Below are 16,466 nucleotides of genomic sequence, written 5' to 3'. Positions count from 1 at the left end.
TTGGACTTGTGTGGCTAGTCATCGTGCCTGGTGGACCCTGTAGGACCCCCAAGGGACCCCCATCTTTAGTCCAAATGGAGCACCTGGCCCTGTGGGGTCCGTCCTCCCTCGTGGGCATGGGCTTTTCATACCCTCTTCCTTCTCTTAACTGGGGCAAGAACCAGGAAAAGTATTTTCGGGGCGTTTATTTTATGTTCTGTATTCTTCATATTTTTATTATTCTATTATTATTGTTATTATTATTATTATCATTTGGTATTTCTGGAAATACCTGCCATTTGTTGCTTGCAGAGCAAAAGCAGATGTGTTACCAGAAAGGTCCCTCCTAGGAGCCAAGTTCTGAACTTTTATATTGGAAGGTTTTGGTTCTCAGAGTGATGGTCTGTAGAAAGCCACACACATTTCTGTTCTCAACCCCCAGCGAGGAGGGTCCTGCTTGATTTCTTTGCCCTCAGAACCCCGGGAGGAATGGGTTTTTGAGACAGAAATGAAGCATTCACTCAGCTTCGACCTGACCGATGGGCCTTTTTTGTTCACATCCGAGGCCCATGACTCATTATTTGAGAGTTCAGATGGCCGTGTAGTTCAAATGACCACCCACATCTTGGGCTTTCTGCTCTCAGGCCGGCACAGGCGTGTGAATTTCTTCGTGTGCTTGGTTAAGTGCCACAAGCATCAGACATTCCCGGTTCCAACCCCAGCTCAGGCATCATCAGCCCTGTGAACTTGGTTCAGTCTGCCTCTCCCCATTCCGTCTCTTCCCGTGTCACGGCTTTGACACTGCGGTGAGGTGCCCACGGTGCCTGGCGCGCGGTGGCTGCTTGCTTCATAGTTGCCGTTTCGATTTTAAGAAAACGAAGCCACACTTCTTTGTCTTCAGATTGTAGCAGACGTCTTACGAAGACTGTACTTTAAAAAGCTGATAAGAACAATCAGACCGATACTGATGCAGCTGCCACTCTCACTGCGATATAAAAGCTTATCTTCCTCTAGTACTTTGGCGTGACCTCAGAATGCATCCAGGACGTAGGATTGTTCTTCCGGTTTTCTACGTTAGGAGATCAAGAAAGTGGCTCAGGTCTCTTGCCAGTTGCAGGCCACGGCCAGATGAGGCTTTCCACGTGCGGGTGGGTGTCCTTGTGGCCTGGGTCATCGGGAGCCAGCGCGAGCCCCGCTCTTTGGAGGCAGAGGCAGGAATTTGCCTCCCCCCAGCCCCGCCCCCGCCTTGCTTCGGGAGGCACCTTGTCTTATGAAGGGCCGCCTCCCCGGTCAGTGGGCCAAGCCTGTAGCCTCAGAACTGTAAACAAGAAGACCAAAAGTGGGCTGGCGCTCATCGCCGTGTGGCTCGCCAGTGGCGACAGTGGTTTGTCCCCGTGCCCTCCCCCGTGCCCAGCTAGCGAGTGGCCGCAGTGAAGGATGGCTGCCCCTGTACTAGCACATGCTAGCCACGCCCCCGCCCCCGCCCCCCGCCTTATCTCAGAGCCTCCTAGCATCCCTGTGAGGCGGGGGCCACCACCCCCATTTCACAGATGTGGACATTGGAGCTCACGGGGGTCGGGGGCCTTGCCCAGCAAGTCCAGTGCAGACCTCGTGTGTCTGACTGCAGAGCGGTTTCCCTCAGGCCTCAGGCCCGTCAGCTACGCTTCAGGGGAAGAGGTGGGAAGACGGCCTGTGCGAGGGGCTGCCCCTCGGCTTCCTGGTCTCACCGGTGGGCCGCTCAGCTCCAGTCGGGGACCCGAGGGTAGCTTGCGTGCTACCAGCACGAGCCGGGTGAAGGCTGCTTTCTGCACAAACATCTCTGGTTCCGGGGCCTGGGATTCTGCTTTCTTCCCGGTCTCTGGGAAGCGTGGATGGCCATGCTGGATCCCTCCTGGACGCCTCTCTCGCGGGCCAGGGATCCCCATGCTCGCGGAGCTGCCTCTGTTCCCAGAGAGCTGGCTGGGTCAGTGTGAGGGGCCCTCGGGGCACCAATGTCCCCGCACACCTGCCAGGCCCCAGGTCTGCCGTCCTGTCCACAGCGTAGCCCCTGTGCAAGGCCAAGGGGCTGAAGCTTTGCTGTGCACGGGCTCGCCCAGGAGGGGCAGGGGTGGGCTTTTAATCGAGTCGGGCCGCCCTGAACCCTGCAGGGTTCACCCTCTGTCCTCTCTGCCCCCACGTTCAGTAGGTGGGACGCGGGAACGCTGTCACTTGGGATTTGCGTTTCCAGGTTCTGTGCTGGTTTAGTGGGAAGAGGCCAGGTTCCAGCCCTCCCTAGATGCGTGCCCTGGGGCAGAGAACTTCACCACCTTGGGTCTCAGTGCCTTGTCCGCAAAGCGGGCCACCTGCTGAGGACGCGGGGGTGTGGGGTGGGGGAGTGGGGGGGTGGTCAGAAGGTCACGTGACACTAGGGGAGAGGTGCTGGCAAATGACAGGTGCTCGGTTGAGGTGAAGTGCCCTCACTTGTGGATAAGTGGGAACAGGCTGCACCTGTTGATTTTCTTTCTTTTTCTTGTTCTTTTTCTTCTTCTTCTTTTTTTTTTTGTCTTGCTTTGCAAACACCAGAGCCCTGGGACTGGGACTGGGAGAGGTGGACTTCGTTTTGTTTGTTGAAATCAAGAGCCACTGTGTGGTTTCTCCACATGGAGCACGTCACCTAACTAACTACAGGTTCATTCTTTGCTGCTCCCCAACTGTTTGTACAGGCCATCCGGGTGTTCTTCATGCTCCGTTCCCTGTCACTGCAGCTGCGAGGGGAGCCCGAGACCCAGTTGCCACTGACGCGGGAGGAGGACCTGATCAAAACCGATGACGTCCTAGATCTGAGTGAGTCACGGCAGGGGTGAGGGGGCGGGGCAGGGGGCAGTGTCCGCTCCGCCCTGCCGGCTCAGACGTAGCTGGGAGGGTCAGTGTGCCACCAGCATATGGGACTGTGGTTGATCCGTCACCAAGCACCAACAGAGCGTGCGTGTCCCACGAAACTCCAAGAAAGGGCCCTGCCTTCTGGGCGCCTGGAAGCCCGTCGTGGGTTCTGCTCGCCGCAGCCCAGGTGGGGCTGTGCAGGTCGTCCGCCGAGGGGTCTGGGCAGGGTGATCGGGGTCTCTGGCTCCAGGATCCCTGCCCTCCATATGACCGTGGCACTGCCAGTTTGATTGGTTTTCTGTATGATGCCAATGATTAAAGATTCTGCTGCTAAAAGGGGGGGGGGAGGGACTTTCAAAAGTGACTGTGGGTGACTTGATTAAAAGCGACAATGGGCATTAGCCTGGTTGCGTTCCGATAACCCTTCTTGTACGTGTAGGGCTCTCTCTTTCCTCCCATTTGCTATAGGGCACGTGCACAGGGATGGGCAAGGTGGCGTTGTGATATAGTAGGATTCTTCGGTTAGAAGAGATGGAACACACAACTTAGGCTGGCTTCAGGAACAGAAAGGGGAGTTGGCTGACGTCACTGGGAAGTCCAGGAGTACACTGCCTTCAGGCATAGCTGCATCTAGGGACTTAAGCAGCGTCATCAGGAAGCTGCTGCCCTTTGTCTCTGCTGGGCTTCCCTTTGTTCTGGCTTCATCCTCAGGAGGGCTCTCATCAGATGGTGACAAGGTGGCCGTCTGCCGTTCCAAAATCTACTGAACTGGCTAAGCAGCCCTTCCAGAAATAGGGCTGCTCTTTCCTGTGACTTGATGGAGGTCCGCAGCAGGGCTCTCATTGGTCTGGCTTGGGTCCATTGACCATCCCTGAACCAATCTGTGGTCAGAGAAATGTGGTTCACTAATGGGCGAGGCCGGGGTCTCGTGGCTGGTCCTTGAGCTGGGCGGTGGGGCCCATTTCTTTTGAAAGAAAAGACTCAGACTCCACCTGAGAGTGAGGAGGGAGGTTGCCCTCAAAGAAAACTCAAAGACATGGAAGTTGAGCAGGCGGGACCCGCAGAGGGCCACCCTTTGTAGCATATGGTAAAGACAGGGTCCTGTTGTTTTAAGTCCGCTTTATTGAGATCAGTTTACGTCTGATAAAATTCACCAAGGTTTAGCGTACAGTTGAATGAGTTTTGACAGAAGCGTTCCGTTGTGTGACCCACGATCCTGATGTAGACCCCTGAGGGTTGGCACTTGAGCCGGATACCCCTGCCCTGCCGTGTGTTCCCTTGAACCAACGATGGAAAACACCCCCTGCCCCGCTTCTATTTCCTAACCTGTAAAATGGCGATGAACTTCCTTGTATTATGGGCCTGTGTTGAGAACTGAGCAAAATACCGTATGAAATATATGACTGAGCATTGTGTCCAGGGTATAACTGCGCTCAGGAAGTTGCAGTCCTCTGTATTACCTGCTAATTAAATAAGGTGATGCATAGAAAGTGCAGAGCTTCCTGCGTGAATAGAGGATTCTCCGTAAGTGATTATGATGGGTTTTACCTGTTTGTCTTAACTTCTTCTTCTTGCCTTCTTCTTGTTCTCTTTTTGTCTTCTCTCTCTTGGAAGAACAAGGGAGCCGTGTCCTGTATGGGCCGCTCTCTGCTCATCTCCTTTGGCCCCTTCCTCCTTGAGAGATGGCCACAGGGCTTTCTTTAAGGGTTTAAATTGATTAAGCTGACTGGAGAGAAGATAAACCAGTCTTTCTCTGATTGGATTCAGGGAAGGAGGGAGACGGCTTGCTTTCATGGGCAGCAAGAATGTTCGCATCCATGAAATGGAATTAAATTTTATGCTGGGAATTCACGTTGCTTCCTTCCCCCTCCACCTAGGAATGGCCCGCTGAAAGAAAGGTTAAAAGTCTTTCACTTATCAATTTTAATTGACTAGATTGCTAGTTGAGATCACTTAACTGAACCTTTTTGGGTTGCTGGCCATTAAGAAAGTAATGGCTGTCTGTCTTTACCCAGCCCCATCACAAATTATGTCTTCGCTAAAGGGCGCCATCCAGAAAGTACTAGGAATTGTGGGTTTTATGAGCACATGATACTAGAATAAGGTATGCACGTGTTATTGTTTGACTTTTCTTTCTTCTTTTTATTCTTCCTGGCGATTGTTCCTAAATGCTGGATCTCCCCTTCCATTGGGGAAAAGTCAGCACGCTCTGCACATCACAAAATGCCTTCTATGTACATAAAACGTAGGCAACATCATAACCTAGACGAAGGCATTCATATTTGCCAAGCGATTGGAAACTGGGCATCCTCCTTGTGAGCGTAGTGATTTGAGGAGGCTGACTTCGGGGAGAAATGCTGGGGGCTGGTCAACTTTTCCCGAAGGTGATGTGATACGGGCGGACAGACTGGCACAAAGGAATGCCAGCTCCAACCGACCAACAGATCGCAGGAGGAGGTGACCTAACCTGTGTTTACTGACCTTGTCACAGGTTGATAAGAAACCACAGCCCCATCACAGATCTCCAGACCAGCTGTGAGCCTCTGGGTCGGGTGTGGCGGGTGAGCTCTGACAGGCTGGCTCCTGAACCGGAGCCTCGTGGAGGCCTTCACCCCTGCCCCTCCGGAAAGAAGCCTGCTGCCCGTGCTCGAGCCTGTTTTGTTTTCGTTTTTGCCGGAGAGGAGAGTGGCTTGGGGCAGGGGTCACAGACTGGCAGCGTGAAGGAAGGGAGGGCAGGCGGGCAGGAGGCAGGGAAGGGGGATGGGAAGGGAAGGCTGGCTTGACTAGATGAAACCGATCAGACTTTTAGAGAGAATGGCCCCGTGAGTCACCACCTATCCCGCCTCCAGCTTCAAAGGTTATTACTCTCACTGCCCCTACCATTTCTCTTTTTATATACCCGCACCCCGCGTATTAAAGCAAACGGAAGACGTCGCATCATCGCATCTATACATACTTGTCTCTAGCAGACAAGGACTGGGGGCTGCTCTTATTAACTGAATTGGTTGCCACCCTTGCAGATGGTGAGCTTGCCCGGCCCCGCTACGGCTCCAGATGGAGCCCGGGCAGGAGGGAGGGCTGGCGGCACCGTGCCCACTCCGACAAGCCATCGGGCTGGTGGCATCGCTCAGGGCCTTAGCGTTCCTGAGGCTCAGCGGCCTTGCCTCTAAAATGGTTCTAAAGACTTGCCGGGGAGCTGTTGAAAATCAGATGAGATCACGCTGGTGAAGCTCCCGGTGCCGTGCTGGGCCCATCGTAGGTGCTCGGTGAGGGGAGAGCTGGCTGTCGTCCCTGGTGCAGCTGCTGGAGAAGCGACGTAGGGCTCACACTGCGGGGCTCCGCGGGGCGGGCATCTTCGGCTTTGACAACGATTTGGAGGAGCGTATCCTGACATGTTGAAACCGGTTCATCACTTGTATGATGGCCCCATTTTGGGGGTAAGAAAGGCCGCGCTGGCTGCCTGCGTCCAGGTGAAGGGAGCCGCACCAGGCAGGGCACTCCTGCGTGCTCCCTGATGGGCCTCCTGACCGACAGGCCCCTGGAGTGCCCTGAGGACAGCAGGCTGTGACCAGAAGCCAGCTTCCTGCCAGAAGTGGCACCAGGGCCTTCTAAAAGGAGTCTTGCCTGTTTCTAGAAAATATGGCCAATCATGGTAGGGAGAAATTCCCCCCTTGTCCATATATCCTAAGTAGATACCAGGCATCCTCGTGAAACTCCTGGATTCCTTCCCAGCCTTTTCCACGTGGCCACTTGACGTTTACATAGTGTGGCCGTAGCATGTGCGTCCCACACCTAATCTTGTCCCCTGATTTTCTAGACCCAGTCCGCAGATCCATCCATTCATTCCACGATGTGTTGGGTGCCTGCTGTATGCCAGGCACAGCGATGGGAGCTGGGATGTGATGGTGAGCTGAGGCCAGCTTGCTCTCTGCTCTGGTGGTGCTTCCAGTTTGGAGTGGGGGTGGGGGGGCCACCAACAGGTAAGGAAGTAAGTACACAATCACAGGTTGTCGGAGATGGTCTGTGGAGGCGGTTGGACTGGCTCTGTGCTCGAGAATAAGTAGGAGAAGAGACCTCCTAGGCTGGTTAGAGAGGCCTGTCTGGTCAGGCACCGTGAAGGAGGGACCAGAAGATTGTGGGAAAAGGCAAAACCGAGGCCCACCAGTTAGAGGGAATGGCAGAGGTGAAGCCGGAAGGGGAGAGAGCGTGGCGTGTCCGGCAGCTGGTGCGGCCAGCAGGGGAAAGAGGGGTTGAGATGAACCAGAACTCAGGCCCAAGGCAGCAGGAACCCATCTGAGCGTTTCCACAGGGACATCTGTCCTTAAAGTGTACTTCCAGGTCACTTGGTCCCAACAGAGCCCCAAGGGGCTGGAGAGGCCACGTGGGAGGTGGTTATGAACACGGGCTTGGGGACCAGGCTGTGTCTGGTGTGAAATCCCAGCTTTGCCCTTGTAACGAGCTAGCGTATGGCCTTCTACAAGCAAATTTCGTGTCTTAGTGCCTCAGTCTCCTCATCTGTGAGATGGGAGTCGGTGGGAGGAGTAAAGGAGCTAATGTGTGTGAAGTGCTTGGAGCAGTGCCTGGTGCGCCCGCCGGCCAGCCATTTGGAAGGCCCGGCGGGGTTCGGGGATCAACCAGCAGTGCGAAAAGGGGGATGGGAGCACGGACGGCATTTCGTGGCGATGCTGGAAATCCAGCTGGATTCTGGGCTCTGAGCTTGGCGACCGTGTGGGCAGCAAGGGGTGGGGGTGGGGGGACGGCGACTCCATAAGCAGGGGACCAGCCCTGGAGGAGGAGACGAAGCCTAGTTGGGTGGTCACAGAAGAGGTGCTGAGCGGCGGCCTGGCCGTGATGTCCAGGGCGAGGGCCGGGCGTTGGCGGACACTGTCCTCAGGAGAGGTTCCCCACGACCGTCACGAACTTCGCTGTTACCGTGTCGAGCAGTAGAACATGGGCCGAGGCGTCTCCTGGGACCGTTGCATACCTGGTGGCATTTCTCCTTGTGCCGTGTCACCACACAGATGGCTGTTGCTCACAGGTGCCCACAGCAGTTAGAAACCTAGGTCACACAGTCTGTGCGAGGGGGTCCCAACCCTCCAAACACGGGTCTGCACACCAGCAGCTCTCTGTACTCTGGGTCTGCCTCCTCGCCCAGACTTTGACACACCTGTGTGGGGGCCTGGAAACAGGCCTGTGGAGGGTAGAGCAGTGGTTTCCTGTGGTTCCTCGACCTGGGGACTGCCCTGCCCAGTACTATGCCAAAACAATAAAACCCCAACAAACCCCTGGGGTTGGGATTGCCAACTTTTTATTTTACGAGGTCTTTTTTTTTTTTTAAAGCATTTATGAACTACCATTTCATAAAAGAAAGGAATCCCAGATAAGTAGGAAGGGCGTCATTTCAGAACAAGGGAAAGACTTTCTAAGAACTATGCCTACGTGCTATGTTTTAATGGGGTCTGTTCTTTTATTTACCTTGGAGAGACAGAAAGACAGAGTGCAAGTGGGGAACGGGCAGAAAGAGAAGGAGACACAGAATCCGAGGCAGGCTCCAAGGTCTGAGGTGTCAGCACAGAGCCCGGCATGGGGCTTGAACCCACAAACCTTGAGATCGTGACCTGAGCCGAAGTCAGACGCTTAACCTACTGAGCTGCTCAGGTGCCCCAATGGGGTCTCTTCTTTAAGTAATTCAAGTGCAGGCCAATTACAAGAACAAAAGTGTCTCTGTCTTTTTTGAGCTCCGTCTTGTGGGGGAGGTAAGGACGGACCACCTGGGCACACAGAGGAAAGTCAGATGGCCACTGTGTTAAGGTGCCCAGGGGTTGCCTGGAAGTCACAGAGGTTTTTGAGGGAGCGACCACCCATCTGATGGCTGGGTGTGCATGCAGGTGCCTGGCAGGAGCAAAGGCCCTGGGGTTGAGGGGGAGTTCAGGAAGATGAGAAGCAGCGGTGTGGCTGGAGGGCAGGGCAGGGTGGTGAGAGGACTGCGTTTGCCTGGGGCCCGGTGTGTGGGCCTTGCAGGTCGATCAGGGGTTCGGGCTTTCTCCTAAGAACAGTGAGAAGTGTTTTTCACCTGGTGATACGATCGCATTTGTATCTCAGAAGGCCCTCTCTGGCCTCAGTGTGAGGGTGGGTTTACGGGGTGAGGGGCAGCGTTCCAGCCAGGAGTCCTGGAGAGAGGCCAGGCCCGTGAGACGGATCCTGCAGAAGCGTTGTCCGAAAGGTGGTGCCCACAGGCTTCTTACACAGCCCGGTTTGCCCCGGCAAGTGGTTCCTGAGCGCTCTTGCTTTCTGCTCTAGGGCCCAGGTACAGGGACTCTTGATTGCTGGGAGGCCCATCCTGTTTGATCCAGCCTGTGCTCTTGAACCTGACCCAGACCCGTCGTGCCTTCAGAGCTAGTTATTAACTACAGTGATGTCATTTTGGTTGATCTCGTCTCCTACCCGGCAAGGCAGGCTGCTGTGGGCCATCCTCCAGCGCTCCCGGCTGTTTCTAGGCCAGGACCTGCCTGTTTTGACAAGGGAGCTGAGGGTGTGGAGGAGGCCCTGGGTCCCAGAGCACTGCGGACTCGGGAGAGGACGGATCTGACGTCTGGATCCCAGCTCTGCCTCTTCCTCGCTGTGTGACTGGAGACACATCGATCCACCTCTCTGAGCGTCGGTTCCCCATTTGGAAAATGAGAGTAGCAGTGCCCGCCTTTGCAGGGAAATAGCTGTGCAGACAGGTTGCAAACATCTGGCCCTCAGGCCCACGGGTGTAGTTGGGTGTCTGGCAGAATATGCGTAATTTTATGTTAGTTGCCAACATTTTAGTTACTTACTTACTTATTTACTTATTTATTTATTTTTATTAATTTTTTATTATTTCTTACAACATCATATGCTCTGTTTTATTGCATCTCACGTTGGGTAGAAGACAACACCTACCTCAATACCAATAACACGTTGCCAACATTTTAAAATCGAGGTATCTTACTGCACAAACCCAGATACCTCTCACTTTGAATGTGAAACGGTGCGGTCCCTTGGGGCCGAAATGCCCGCAGGCAGCAGCGGGCCGCCTCTTTGCAGGGGCATCCTTCGCACCAGCTCGCGCTGTCTCCAGCCGCGGGCCTGCGCTGGACCCCAGCTGCCCGCTCGGCACCTCCCGCCTGCCGCCACAGTGGACTCGAGCTCCCGCACCGACCTGCCTCCTGCAGCCTGCCCGTCCCCCAGTTGGGGGCAGCTCCGTCCCGGTGCTCAGACCCCGGGCTCGTCCTTGATTCTTTCTCTCCAACCCGCCTTCCGGTCGGCCAGCACCCCTGTTCGGCCCCTCTGTCCAGCTGTATCCAGATCTGACCACCTCTCTCAGCTCCACCGCCGCGAGGGCCCTGCCATCTGTCACCTGCATTGTTGTAGTGGCCTCGTAACCAGTCATTTGCTTCTGCCTTGTCCCCTGCAGTTTATCTTCAATGTAGCATCCAGCGTCATCTTCTTAAGCCAGGGGCGCCTGGGTGGTTCAGTCAGTTGGGCGTCCGCTCTTGACTTGGGCTCAGGTGGTGATCTCACAGTGTGTGGGTTCGAACCCCGCATCCGGTTCTGCGCTGACAGCACGGAGCCTGCTTGGGATTCTCTCTCTTTCCCTCTCTCTCCGCCCTTCCCCTGCTCATGTGCTCTTTTTCTCTCTCTCTCAAAATAAAGAAATAAACTTAAAAAAAAGCCAGGTCACGTCCTACCTTTATCACAGTGGCCTCCTTCCGACCCTGACTCTACAGCGGCTGAGAGGCTGAGTATTACCTAGCGCCGTCTGGCTGGCTCTGCTCTCTTGCTTCTCTTCAGACACGCCAGGCACACTCCCACCTCAGCGCCTTTCCTCTGGCCGTGCCCCCCACCTGCAAACCACTCACTCCCCGGAACAAGTGCAGCTGTGGACACTTACACGGCCCACGGACACCCGTGTGTGTCAGCCGTGCTCCACATTCCGCATGCGTGTTTGAGTTTGGACCAAGGCCCCCCGCTCTGTGTTATCCTTTCGTTTGTTGATGACTTTTAGGAACGTCATGAGCGACCCTGCGGCGTTTCCCATTTCCCCATTTCCTAGCATTCTGCGTGCTCATCCCAGTGCCCTGACCGGCGAGAGTTTGCAGGCCGCTTGGAAGTTCTGGCTGTATTCATCACATTGCCGAGATACTCTTTTCCAGCGAGGGGATTGTGAAGCTCCCCAAGCAAGTGATGTGGTTTGACCGTAAGTCCATGAAAATGTCAGCTCATTGATTTGCTTCTCTTGCAAGGCCAGTGATAGTCTTGTGGTCCCATCTGTCAGTTCTGGAAAACTCTCCGTGTTCTCTGGCTTTGTTGATGGCCTGGTCGTTGTCCTGTGCCTCATCCTGCCAGAACTGATAAAATGGTATCATTAATAAAGCGTGTGAAACACAAATCCAGAGTGTGGGACATTCTAAAAGACAGCTGACTCGAACTTCTCAAAATCGTGAATGCCATGGGAGACCAAAAGAAAAAAAAAAGAGGGGAGGGCGTCCATTCTATTATTGTTCTAAATTCTCGAAACGGAGGAGACCCCACTGTCCATTTGGGTTGGGTCTGACTTAGACGGAGAGGAACAAATAGCTTGAAAGGACTTGTTTTTGAAAACTGAGATTGGGAAATTTGCACGTGGACTGTGATCGGGTCTTAGGATTGAGGTCCACATTACGTTTCTTCGGTGTGATAACGGCCTCGTGGTTCTGGGGGAGAGTGTCTTTGTTTTTAGGAGGCACAGGCTGAAGTGTTGAGGGCTAGGCTGAATGCTGCTTGCAACTCGGGAGTGATTCACAAAAATGTGAGTGTGTGGGTGGACCAGTGAGAGAGGAAGCAAACGCAGCTTATGTGAACAGTTAGTGAATCTAGGTGAAGGGCATGTGTGTGTTTATTGTACTATTGTTTAAACCTTTCTGGACCTTTGAAATTTTTCAACACAGAAGCTTAAGAAAGTGGCAAGAGAGACATGGAGCCCGTGAAAATCATTAAATTAACGAGGAGTGGCATGCTTAGGGAAGGGGCCTTGACTTCAGGAAAAAAAGCTGAGTTGGAATCCCAGCTGTGCGCCCCGGGGCCAAGTAGTTAACCTCTCTGAACTGTTCTTCCTCTTTGTAAAGTGGGGATGATAAACTGCGTCAGGGCTGCTCTGCAGATTCAAAGAGAGAATCCCTCAGGAGTACGAAAAGCGTCCTTCGCATTCGTCAGCTGGACAGCACACGGGGTGTGGAACGACTTTTCTTTTGAGAATGTTCTCTGTGGGAGTGCTGACGTACCAGAGCCTCGTGACTGCTTCTGTCCATGGGATACATGGAAAAGCAGAGGTGGTCACACAGGCGCGTTGATTAGACGATGGTTTCTTGGAAGGATGACTTTTAGGAAAGTGGGTGCTGGCTGATTTGGCAAAGAACTGAAACGTGCAGGGGAGGCCTGATTCAGACTCAGATGGCTCCTTGGGGGCAAGTCAGTGCAAGCGTTGGTGCCTGGAGCTCAGGAGAACTGGCTTGTTCGGCACCGACGCTGAAGCGGACTGATGTGGAATCAGAGGCACGTGTGGATGTGGCCTTCGAAGTCCCATCCGAAGCTGAGTGTGGTCTGTGGCTCTTCAGCCTGCACCCCCACTGCTCTGTGTCTCTGAAAGGTCTGTAGTGCGGCAGAGCGCCCCAGTGGGCACCCCACCTGGGCGTCACCTGACCTGCGGACTGGGACCACTCTCGACCCAGCTCCAACCCCACCCCACGGTCCCAGGGTCACCAGCCCCCTTGCCTCTGCCCTGACAAGTTTCTCTGTCCCTAGTGCCTCGTGCTGGGCCTGGCACACAGTAGGCGCTCTGAGAAGGCTTGCGGGTTTGAACTGATCAGAGCCTTAGCAGTGGCTTTAATTATTCGTAAATGCTTAAGGCACATTAACACGAATGTGGCATTTCTTAATGTTGTCTTGAACAATTTGAGGCAGTTGGATTGCGAGTTAAGAACCCTGCATTTGAACCGTCTTGACCATGCGTTTGAATAGCCAGGGCCCCAGTGCAGACCGCCCTCCCCACCCCCCACCCCCCACAGGAGAAATATACCAAGAATCTTTTTTTTTTTTTTTTTAATTTTTTTTTTCAACGTTTATTTATTTTTCGGGCAGAGAGAGACAGAGCATGCGGGCGAGGGGCAGAGAGAGAGGGAGACACAGAATCGGAAACAGGCTCCAGGCTCTGAGCCATCAGCCCAGAGCCTGACGCGGGGCTCGAACTCACGGACCGCGAGATCGTGACCTGGCTGAAGTCGGACGCTTAACCGACCAAGCCACCCAGGCGCCCCTATACCAAGAATCTTAAACTGACCTTGGAGGTTTCTAAAAATGCATATTGTGTTAATGTCAATAGTTGTGCCAGCCTACGTCATCTTACCTAAGAAGTAAAACACTGCGTTTCCGCCGCCCCCCCTTGCCCCTCTTTGATACTAGAACCCCGAACTCGATTGCCCAGAAAAAAGCGTGCTCGAATTAACCCACCAATTCTCTCAGGGAACAGAAAACATGGGATTAACAGCATTTCCCACCCCCTCTATGAATCAGGCTGCTTCTCTGTGTGCTTGATGAATAATGTTGCTGGCCCCTTTTCAGAAATGAAGTAGAAATATGGAGCAGCGAAATTTGTATCTTATAAAGTGGCTGGAAATGTGGTTATAATACAGCTGTCAGTTTTGTTCAAGTGGAAAATTTTAAAGTAAACCCAATTGCAGCATTATTTGGTTCTCTTAAAGCAGGGTGATGTAGCCGTTTCCTGTGTATTGATTATTTGATTGGTACCTGTCTGCTGGACTAATTTTTTTTTCTTCTCAGTAGCGCTCATTGATGTGGTTTAATGTATATTCCTGTAATCTTTCCCTGTTTTATAAACTTACAATGATAATTGAGCTACATTAGAGAGCCGTGTCCTGCTGAAATCACAAGGTCACCTAATGACGGTGCCCTCTGTTGTCGGTTGTGCAGTCAGTAGTCCCCAGGATTGTTCTTCGGAAAAAGACAGAACTTGCAATTTTTTTTCCCCCTCTAGGAAGCAGAATTTCTAAATTCCGCTCTCTGCATTGGGGAAATGAGGCGTCCTGAGTAAAAGAGACTGGTTTTGAGCTTTTTCCTTCCTTGCCTTTGAAAATCGTCATTTCTGCTGAAGACACTCCACGATGCAAGTGTTTTTTCCCCACATCCCAGTCCTTCCTGTGTGTTTGCAAAGGGGGCCGCGGTTTTGTTCCTCGGATCAGAGGGGACCTGCTGGCCTAGATTTGCTCAAGGAGCGCTGTCTTCTGAGGCACGGCTCGGCCGTTGGGAAGTGGACGGATTTCGGACACGGCTCTCTTCCAGGGCGGCCCCGGCATTCTCAGGCTCTGTGACCCAGGCGTGTCCCCCTAACCTTGGATCTCTGTGTCTGTACGTCACGGGGCCGTCGGGAGGGAGGGATGCTGCCTGCTGAGCAAGTGTCTGGTGCGACCTGATAGGGCCCGGCCAGCAAAGGCCAGCAGAGAAGCTCCTCTGACTTGACAGTCTTCCCCAGTCAATAAATGGGAATTCACTCAGGCCAGAAGCCTTGGAGTATCCTGTCTTCTCTCTTTTTCTCAGCCCTGCGACCACGCCCTCTGCCAGTCCTGCCAGTTCAGGCATCAGGTAGACCCACAGTCTGGCCCCTGCTCACCACGTTCCAGGCCTGCGCCCTGGTCCAGGCCCTGGACGCTGTCCTCTGTCTGCTTTGCCGGCTTCCTCCCCTGCCCTTCTCCACCAACAAGAGCCCAGGGCATCCTTTCAGAGTGGCCGTCGGAACCCTCCAGAGCCCCCCTCCAGAGCCCTGCCCGTGGCCTACAGGTGCACCTCTGCCCCGTGCCCCCGTCTCTCGCCCCTCCACTACTCCTGTCACGGAGGCGCGGGAGAGCCCCCCACCCAGACCGCGGGCGTGAGGGTGGCTGATGAGCCCCGACGCCGCCTCACTCGAGCCAGCCTCCTTGATGACATCTGGCTGGCTGGCGGGGGCAGCGAGCCGCCACGGGAAACGGGAATTCGTGGGGTGCGTGGGGTTGAGGGTTAACGTTGAGTTTCAAGACATCCCTCACTCCAGCCCACTCGATGTGACTGTCTGGGGCTCTGCCCACACAGGGCTCCTCACCCCGAAGCTGTTGCTTTCCCTGCCACCACACGTCCCCTCCCCCCACCCACGGCCCCACCCGGCCACCAGGGACAACACAGGACTCCCCAGGCCTCAGGTGGGGAGGATTGGCTTCTGGCTGTGCTAGCTGATCAACCACAGAACACCCAAAACAAATCTCTGGGGAGGCTGAAGCAGTGACATACAGCGTGACCTTTATTGAAGGTCCCCCGCAGGAACGGGCCATCAGCCTTGGGCCTGTCCTCTCCCCTAGCCCAGGATCCTGGTGCCACTTTCTTAGCACCGGTCCTGCTATCTAGCCCTGTCTGCTTTTAGCTGGTCCTCACCCTCCAGTTCGCCCCAGTCCCCACTGGGAAGTGCAGGAAGCAGGGAAAGGGGACCAGCACCTTCTTTCTGCTCCCTCGTAGGAGGGAGTTGTGTTCCATTCAGATTGGTGTTATCACCTAAGTTCCTAAGGAGAGGTCAAAGTCAAGGCATAGGAAGCACCTGCATAACGTGGGGTGGCCACCAGCCCTGACTTCAGAGGCGGCTGTGATGGGGATTGCCCTGCTTCCCGGTGACCAGTGGGTTGTGGGGCAACGTCGGTGGTCTGGACTGATGGTTTCCAGATGAATGTCGAATGGTGTTTGCTCTGCTAGGGTATTAGTAACAATGATGTTGAGACATTCAGAAGTTTAAATTGGCATTTCTGCTTTGACCTGCCTGAAAATAGAAGTGAAAATTGGTTTGCTCCGCTGCCCTTAAGTGCATCAGAGGAACTGCTTTCAGGCATCAAACTTGCCCCTGACTCCCTAGGCCAGGGCAGAGCCCTAGCCCTGGGTGGCTGGTGAGAGAGCTGGTGGTTTCTGGCCTGGGGCTCTCTCTTCCAGAAGAGGGTGACGGTGGAGATCCTCTGCCCGAGTTGTGCCTTAAAATCAATTTAGGAGCTTCAAAAGCTATCTATGCCCAGGCCCCACTCCAGAAAGTTCTGATTCGCTTGTTCCGGGGATCGGGACCTCACATCTCTATTTTTAGATGCTCCCTAGAGGATTCCATCATGCAGTCAGTGTTGAGAACCACCAGGCCAGCCTGAACGAGAAATGTTCTGGAAGTTAACACTTGGTCTCTACTTTGCCGCTCCAGTTCCCTCTTGGAGCTCTCTTCTTGCGAAGCCCCCTAATCAACCGGATGTTGCGGGGACGCTGGCTTTGGCGGCCTGATGCGGCGGTCACGTCTCTCTAGGTTCTGAGGTCTGCTTCTAAGGCGGAAACCTTGTCCTGTCCCAGTCAGCCTTACAAACCCCTTGGGAAGGTGGCATGTAGAAGGACGTCTCTCCATGGGTCCGACACAGCTGGTCGTGATGCCGGGGCTGAGACCGTGGCTGTCCTCCAGCAGCAGAGGAAGAGGAAGTCGGCTGTGCTGCATGAGGGGGTGTCTCTCTCCGGGAGAAGTCCCTCGGGCCCTGTGGGGGGTGCTCAGGGGAGAAGCAGGAGGA

At 54.4% G+C, this 16,466-nt stretch overlaps 1 protein-coding gene across 15 annotated transcripts in view; it reads left to right on the top strand.

Moving 5' to 3' along the window:
* The window catches only part of CLEC16A (C-type lectin domain containing 16A), a 203,624-nt gene that overhangs the window by 99,074 nt on the left and 88,084 nt on the right, over positions 1-16,466 (top strand). For all 15 annotated transcript variants that reach the window (XM_045047505.1, XM_045047504.1, XM_045047502.1 and 12 more), the window contains one exon: positions 2,682-2,802. In XM_045047505.1, the coding sequence (XP_044903440.1) occupies positions 2,682-2,802 (121 nt within the window). The remainder of the gene's footprint in view (positions 1-2,681; positions 2,803-16,466) is intronic.

The sequence above is a fragment of the Felis catus genome, chromosome E3 (assembly GCF_018350175.1).
Source record: "Felis catus isolate Fca126 chromosome E3, F.catus_Fca126_mat1.0, whole genome shotgun sequence".
Classification (NCBI taxonomy): Eukaryota; Metazoa; Chordata; class Mammalia; order Carnivora; family Felidae; genus Felis; species Felis catus.
The sequence above is the reverse complement of the archived record's forward strand: the minus strand, read 5'-3'. Positions and strand labels throughout refer to the sequence as shown.